The sequence below is a fragment of the Helianthus annuus genome, chromosome 3 (assembly GCF_002127325.2).
Source record: "Helianthus annuus cultivar XRQ/B chromosome 3, HanXRQr2.0-SUNRISE, whole genome shotgun sequence".
Taxonomy (NCBI): domain Eukaryota; kingdom Viridiplantae; phylum Streptophyta; class Magnoliopsida; order Asterales; family Asteraceae; genus Helianthus; species Helianthus annuus.
Genome location: NC_035435.2, coordinates 152118871 through 152127131, shown reverse-complemented (window position 1 = coordinate 152127131; position 8261 = coordinate 152118871). Strand labels below are relative to the sequence as shown.

Genomic DNA, 8261 nt, shown 5'->3' with positions numbered 1-8261 from the left:
TTTACTCAAAATAGCCCACCACACAAGCGATGCATGACTTAACACTAGTGATTTTATTTCTTATACTCATTCCATTTCAAAGTACAATATATTATTTTACTTTATCCAATAAACGTCTACTTCTGAAACTGTTAGTGTAGTTTTGTGTCCGTTGTTGTGCGAATAAACTAGATTGCATGTTAGGCTGAGTATGTAATAGTTAGTGAGTGGTCAAACGAAATGGTTTTTGTTTGACTTTGCGTGCTTACAAGTGAGACGGTATGGTCAAACAAAAAGGGGTATATGACAAAACCCTGAAAACCACCATTGCTTGTTAATCAAAGTAAATGACAAAAAAAAAAAAAAAAGCAAACCAAGTGCTCAAAACAATCACAAGTGCAACTTGAAAGGCGACGTTAACGTACCTCAACATAAAGCCGAGAGATACCACGATATAAATTTATTTTTGTTTAAACATTTAATATTTAACATGCTCTTCACCAAGCCTCGTGCTATTTTGAGTCTTGTTCGTTTGCAACTTTGCATCTACTATTCTGTAATTAGTATATCACAAGTAGAAAAATGAAAAGTTACAAACTATATGTTATAAAGAAGAGAATCTATACAGGTCTAAACTCAACGCCCAGAACAATAACCCCTTTAAGCGACATGTCATTACTAGAGAGATTAAGACACGTGGAAATCATTTTGATGTTGGCGCGTGTTTGAAATTCATGTACTTGTACTTCCATCCAGCCATCACTCCTCTGTTTTGGAAGGCCTTTTATATTTGGTCTGCTCGATGGCTTGTAGGTTTTTTCTTCTTTTTCATTCCAGCTGATAACTGGGGTTTGAGGAGTGCGTAAAAATATATTGTAAACTTCTTTCGAATCAGAATCAGAATCCGAATCCGAATCCGAATCAGAATCGGAATCTTCATCGACCACTTGCACAGGAGGTGGCTGATCAACACTTTTGTAGTCATCCGGTAATTTGTAGACAAGGAAAGCTGCATATGTTGTTTGAGGTGACAGCAGTTTGGAGCTGAATTTGCAGAAAATACCAAATGTGTCAAATATACAATTAGCCACCTCTTCAAATCTGTGAAAACACATATTACATGTAATAAAATGTTAGAAACCATGTATACAAGAAAACATCTAGGCTAGGATATAAGAAAAGAACCTTGCTTCGGGTTCAGGCTTCCATTCCCATCGATCTTCTTCTAAAGTCGCTCTTGCTGGCAGCAAAAGACACTTCTTCCCATTGTTAGCTAGATAAAACCACTGTAAATCAATGAATATGTAAGTGTTGTTCATAGGCTCCACAAGTATGTATGAGATTTACGTGAATGGGTGATATATCTTTAACAATGCTGATCTCAAATATGATAGGATGAATCATTTTGATCAAATTTACCTCTTCACCATAACTGATTAGAAACCCTTTGCAAAGAATAGAGTACAGTTCCTCCTTGGTTTTCCATTGCATAGAGTCCTTTGACCGCTTGATCATGTCTTCATAATCAATTGGCAGCTTTTGTTCCCAATATGTCTCATCGTCTGATATGGGTTGCATGTCAACCTTACCATCCGTTAACACCTCATGTTCTACCTATAAAACATAACGAAATCATATTTAACTATTGGAAAAAAATATTGTATACTCTGGATGTGGTGTATTAGAAACATCATAGAGAAAATTAATGTAAACAAACAAATTGGTGTTGATGAGCATGAGCTTACTTTCTTCAGGGGTAGAAACTCGATGCCTTCTATTAGTAAAGTTGGACAGAACTCCGTGTAAAACCAAATTTCGAGATCAACAGTTTCCTGTTCACTAGTAAACTGATACAATTCAGCTGTCAACCATCCATCTTCTCTCTCGTCTGATAGATATGAATAAGAATCGCTTAGCTCCCCTTTTAATTTGTATTTGAGGCGTATATATGGGCTGTTACTCTTATTCTTGAACACAAGGTTCACAGTGTATGTGATTCTTGGTGACAAGAATTGAGTTCTCACATGTGTTTTGAATTTTGCTCCAAATGGTTCATAGCAGCCCACTGTAAATCTGCATGAAGAAGCAACAAAGAATGATACACTTTGCTTTATGTACACTTATTAAATAGTGCATCACAATCAAAGGACAAAAGAGAGTAGGAGGAGGAATATCACCTTGAAACATATTCAGACGAGTGTATATAGTGTGGAGATTCACTAGCAGTTGAAGTTAAACATTCTGCTATAGATATCATTTCACAATGTTCTCCATCCGTATTTACCGAAAACCACTGTCCATTAAACAAGTATCACTTAGTTTGGCTGTGTTAGAACTAAGCATAGTTATCAAAGGCGCACACTCAAGGCGCTTAGGCTCCGCTTAGAGGGCCTAGGCGAAAGGCGCAAAAAAGCGTAGGCCTCAGAAAATAAAAGCGCACTTGAATAAAAAAAATTAAAATATATTATATAATGGCAAATAAGTTGCGACAGTTCCCGCAAGTCGTTCCCGCCCTCAACTTGCGAGGGGATGTTAGAACTAAGCGTGTTAGATATAATTATATAGTTATTGAGGGTATTAAATTGTAATTAGAATATCTATTTATATGAACTATGGTAATCAAAATTACTAATCAATAACGAATACGAGGTTTAACTGTCTGGCGTAGAATGAATTCAATAAAGGATGCATAATATGAAAAGTGGAGATTTTATTTGTTTTTCAAGTTATAGTGTACCTAAATGTCAAGATTTTAAAAGTTAAAGAATTCGCATGTGTATCTGTAGTGTTTTCTTTCAAATAGTGGTCTATTATGGATGGATTTCACAATTTCAGTGTTTATGGTTGTGATAGGGATTAAAATTGGGAATAGGAATAAGAGTGATAGTGTGTCAGGTTTTACCGTTTTGCCGCTGTTAATGAGGACCCCTGTAAGGAGAAGCATCTTCATTCCGCTTTCAGATATATCGTTCAGTGGAACTGCAGCAGTCAAAAGCATATTTCTGTAGTCCTTTGGCAGCTTCGCTCTTTCATAAAGCTCCTGATATGCAAGTGCAGTCTCAAGTTCTTCTACAACATGTGGCATCGTTGGCCGTTTTTCACAAGATCTATGCAGACATTTAAATGCGATGTCTGAATATGTTTTCAAAGAATTTTGATCCATCTGTTGTTTTAGAGCATCAAAGATAATCTCTTGTAGTTTATTCTGTTCGTAGCTTTTTTTCCACAACGGCACTAAAATACCATTGCGATCTTCAAAGCATAATTTCCCACATAACACTTCCAATAATACCACGCCAAAAGAGTACACGTCAGACTCTTTCGTTAGGAAGCTCGTCTTAATATACGTTGGATCACAATACCCAATGGTTCCAACAACATTGGTGAAAAGACCCGTGTGCTGCTGATTTATAGGTGGTATCTTTGACAGCCCCATGCTAGAAACTTTGGCGTTCCAATTTGCATCGAGTAGGATGCTGGCACTCTTTATATCACGGTGGAGAACTCTTTGTTGGGTTCCCTTGTCATCATGTAGGTAGCTTAGTCCTCTTGCAGCATCAAGGCATATCTTGATACGTTGAGTCCACGTGAAAGTCGTAGAACTTAAGTGGCGATCAAGGCTTCCATTAGATGCGTGCTCATAAACAAGGATCTTCTCACCATCCTCATCACAAAAACCCAATAGAGAGATTAGATTTCCATGTGTGTAACGAGACAAAATCGTGATCTCCTTCCAGAATTCAGGGACCCCTTGCCCAAATCTACTATCTAAACGCTTGAAAGCAACCATGCTTCTCCCCTTAAAATGAGACAGTTCTCCTTTATACACCTTCCCAAAACCACCATGTCCTATGATTCTGGTTTCATCAAAGTTGTAAGTGGCTAAATTTATCTCTTCAAGTGGGATTCTAAGATGTTCAAACTCCTTTAAAAAGGACTCCATTATTTGTTGATCAAGCACAGAAGTTAAAAAGAGATGCTAATGTACCTACGCAAGAATGAAAAAAAGCACATCAAATTAAACTCCAAAAAACCTTTAACTAGTCATAAATCACCATGTTGAACTGGTGAAGGGTAAAATAATTACAGGTTGAATCTGTGAAACTGATTCTAGAACATGTTGAGTTTAGTTTGGGTTAAGAGCTTGAAAACAGTCTATGCGAAGTGCAATAACACGCGTTAAATGGGACATTTTGGGCTAGATATATAGTCTACATCTTCTTTTACCACAATGTACATATGCACTAGTATTGTTTTGATTAAAGTCTTAAACTGAGAAAAAATGAAAACAAATCAAATTAGGAAAATTATCAAAATGAATTTGTTGACCATATTTATTACAAAAATAACCCTTGACATTTTTGTTTACCAACTTAGCCATTGACCCAAATTTCTTGGCCAACATGGGTCAAAACTCAAAGCTTCCAGACTTATTCGACGTGGTAGGATTTTGTCCTCACATACCATATAAAAATATTTAAAAACTTAAAACTATTAAAATAGTTTATGATTTTAAGTTATCAATAATTAAAAATAAGTTAAGTCGATTTCAACATTTTTGAGTTCATGAATACTATTAAAAAATGGACAAATGTTATTTTCATAAAATGTGTTAGTCAAAAGGTTAATTTAAGGATTTAGATTAACGAGAAATATTGCACATATAATTGGGTTGAATAACTTTGGATTCCCTTAACAATTTAGGTAGCATTTTGGCTACAGTAGCCAATTAAACCTTCATTGTAAAGATCTTTACCAAAGTACCATTTGAGTATCATCACTTTTTTTTCATCAAACAGATCTGAGTATTGGATGGTTTTTCTTTTGTTTTTTCTTATAGTATAATTTACATTTTTATTCCTTTAGGTATTTAGTTGGGTAATTATTTTTCTCTATAAAGTTGAGTTCGTTTTGCCTACGTTTTATGTCACATGATCGTATAAATTCGTGTTTTTATTTTACGGTTTTTCAGTTTTGGTCGTCGTTTGCTCAATATAATTTTACGACCCCCGCGCCCGCAACGCGGGGGTTAAACACTAGTTCCTGTATAGGGGGGAAAATGTCACAGAATAGTAACCAAGTTTCAAAAGTGTTCTTGTCGAATCATGTTTTTTTTAGGTCGCTCGTATTGTTTTTGTCCTAATTTGCTAAGCAGTTAATGCGGAAAAATATCGGTTGACCGATATTTGAGATATCGTTTATCGCGGTCAGATATCGGTAATTTATAATATCATGCATCATGTGGTGGCGTTGATAGCCGAAAGACAAGGGGGTACATGCACTTATCGGCAGTTGTCTCAATTGCTGAGTGTTATGTGCCTTATGTCCAAGGCTTGATGTAAAACTACTATCGAGCCGGGGGTCTCACTGGAAGCAGCCTCTCTATTCCTACGGGGTAGAGGTAAGGCTGTCTACATCTTACCCTCCTCAGACCCTACCTTAGCTTTGCTATTGGTGGGATTTACTGAGTATGATGATGATGATGATATATATATGTATGCATACAACATCTTTATGCACTAACTTGTAAAAGTCTAAGGTTAACTTTGATAAATCTATAACTGGAGGATGAAATTGTAATTCAAGTTAAAAGAAAAGGGGGGTAAACAAGAAAAAGAATGATTTAATTTTTATAACCCTACTATTATTAATGAGCCGTCACCCCCTTTAAACTACAAAAAAAAACCCTAAACAACTAAAGCAGCCGTCCTCTATCTCCCCAACAAGCGACAGATCTTTCATTCTACGATTCAGCAGGGAAGGTAAGGTTCGATCAGCAGGTAAGCTTCGATTCAACAACTTCGATTAGCCACCATTTCTTCTCTATCACGATTGAATTCTCTACCACCCACCATTTAAGGTTTTTTTAAGCAGCGAGACATAAAAAAACGGCCCAAAATGCAGTTTTTGTATTAAAAAAACATAAAAACGAGAATCTCGGCGAGACAACCGATGTGACATATGCAAAATATCGGCGATATATCGATGTTTATCGCCGATAATATCGCTCACCGAGATACAGACCGATATGGCACACCGATATGTTGGGGTAGGGCCGATAACCGATATATCGGTGATATAGCACCGATATATCGCCGAGATTAACTGCATAGCTAATTTGATAACTTAATATTCAAATCGAGTCATGTCCTTTTTTCCATGTGTCAAGAAAAAAATGGAGCATAAGCTGTTGGGGTCGGATTATTTTAATATATGAATTTATACTTATCAAAAATAAAAACACTTTAATTAAATTTAAAAAAACAAGTTAAAATCCACATCATCACTCGACGTTAGCATCAAATAAAAGGGGAAAAAGAAACAAAAATCCACATGACAACGGTTACCTATAAAATGGATGAAAAATGAATGCTGAGTGACCTCATTGGAACACTTTGAAACTTGAGTGACCTAATTGGAACACTTTTAAAACTTGGTTACTATTCTACAAAGTTACCCCTTCCTACTCCTAGAGGCTAAAAACACATACAAACACATTATGATAATATCATATTAAAATTTTTACTGATCAATCTTTTAAAAACAATCATTTTCTCTTCATCTCTACAAACATCCTTATATTTCATATCATCACCAATTCATCATTTTTTACACTTACAATTTATAATCAAATTAATTTTCATACCAAATAAAATTATTAATAAAAAATTTAATCAACTTATTATAAAATCAAATATGTTGTTAAGAAATATAATTTATAAATTAGAGTATTGTATTAAAAAATAGTGTAAAGGGAAAGCACTATGACCTTCCAGAACGTAGGGTCCCCTTGTCCAAACTTACGATCCAGAAGCTTAATAGCAACCGTGCTACACCCCTTAAAGTGAGATAGTAATTCTCCTTCATACAGGGGTTGGGTTTTCCCGCTTATGGGCTTAGGCCATGGGGTATGGGGCTTGGATTGGGGCGTGGGTTGGTTGAAAACGCCCAAGCCACCACCCCGGGGGCTTGGGTTGGGCGTGGGTTTTGGGCGTGGCCCCCATTGGCGTGGGTTTGAAGCCGGGCGTGGGGCGGGCTAGTAAGTGACATGGCAGGCTCTCAATGGCCAAACCAAACTCATGCCCCCCAACCCAAGCCCCACTATACCCCATGGGCGTGGGTTTGAGTGGTGGGGGGGGCTCCCATTCCACGTGTCAACCAATGCCCCAACCCAAGCCCCACCATACCCCATGGTCTTAGGGGTAATGCTTTCATGGTGGGTCAGGTTGTTTTAAAGGCTGCTTCGGGTAAAGTGACCAAACATGAGAAAGCGTGCCTTGACAACTAGCACGTGTTTATCCCATTTGCTTTTGTTTTCTGGCACCCGATGTTGTGGACCTACTTAGTCGAGTTCGAGTTCAAAGGGTCATGCATAGTAATGTTATGACCCGAGATCTATGGACGGACGTAGTTTTTAAAAGGCTTAGTTTTGCTATTAAAAAAGGGGTGGCACTTGTTGCCCGTTTACCAACTATCTCGATGAGTTTGGTATTACCAAAGTTGTTGGTGGCTGATTTTATCATTTAAGTGAGATTTTAAGATGTTTAAACATCTTGACAAAAGACTCCATTATTTGTTGGTCAACTAACAATGAGAAAAATCAAAGAAAGCGATTCAAGCAAACACAGATGCATAAGAAGCTACCAATTTGGAGTTGTAAAAGAATCAACCAACAATTTTGCATACCGTTTGATTTGATTCATTACTATCGGCCATCAATTCTCTTGTAGGTTTAGATGAACATTAACAACCCTAAAACTTGCAAAACTTTTAGTAAAGAACAAACAAAAGAAACTTACAAATTAAACAAGACTAGTGAACAGCAGCGGTGCCGTGGCGGCGTGTGGCGTGTGGCGGTGCAGTGGAAGGTCAACGGCTGGTTGTTGTACGGTAGAGAGCCAAGGCATCAAAGAAGAAATCTATATCCAGATCTCTCCAGCAACGTACTGTTATAGGTGGGAAATAAAAAGAAGTCCAACAGATCTGGAATCGGGGCTTAAACTTCCAAAAGATTGGTTTTTCATGGGCTTATAGGTGATGTGGGCTGGATCCACCTCTAACCATAAGTAGAGCCGTAGAGGTGCACAAATCAGATTTTTATTTTTTTAACTGGATTGGATTTTATTCAATCGTTGAAACCGGATTGTAAAAATCCACATCGAATTTTATCAGGTCCGGATCGGATTATCCAAAACCGATTCTTTAAAATTTTCTGGATTTCGGATTTTTTTTTTAAAACAAGTAAAATAAATAATTAACTCAAACTAATTCATATTATAAAA

At 36.9% G+C, this 8261-nt stretch overlaps 1 protein-coding gene across 1 annotated transcript; it reads right to left on the bottom strand.

Moving 5' to 3' along the window:
* Positions 1-424: 424 nt before the first annotated feature.
* On the bottom strand, positions 425-7991 carry LOC110930175. Its single transcript, XM_022173413.2, has 7 exons — positions 7779-7991; positions 2882-3967; positions 2157-2272; positions 1725-2052; positions 1399-1593; positions 1165-1265; positions 425-1080 (listed from the first exon to the last, which is right to left on the bottom strand). The coding sequence occupies exons 2-7, from the start codon at positions 3920-3922 to the stop codon at positions 600-602; spliced, it is 2262 nt and encodes a 753-aa protein (XP_022029105.1). The 5' UTR covers positions 3923-3967; positions 7779-7991; the 3' UTR covers positions 425-599.
* Between the last annotated feature and the right edge of the window lie 270 nt (positions 7992-8261).

Bases quoted from the DNA above. Each gene is read 5' to 3' on its own strand.
- LOC110930175 (XM_022173413.2), bottom strand. From the start codon at position 3,922: ATGGAGTCCTTTTTAAAGGAGTTTGAACATCTTAGAATCCCACTTGAA. The intron at 1,594-1,724 runs GTAAGCTCATGC...TATGTTTTATAG, and splicing joins AGTTTCTACCCCTGAAGAAA to GTAGAACATGAGGTGTTAAC. The intron at 1,266-1,398 runs GTAAATTTGATC...ATTGATTTACAG, and splicing joins TAATCAGTTATGGTGAAGAG to TGGTTTTATCTAGCTAACAA.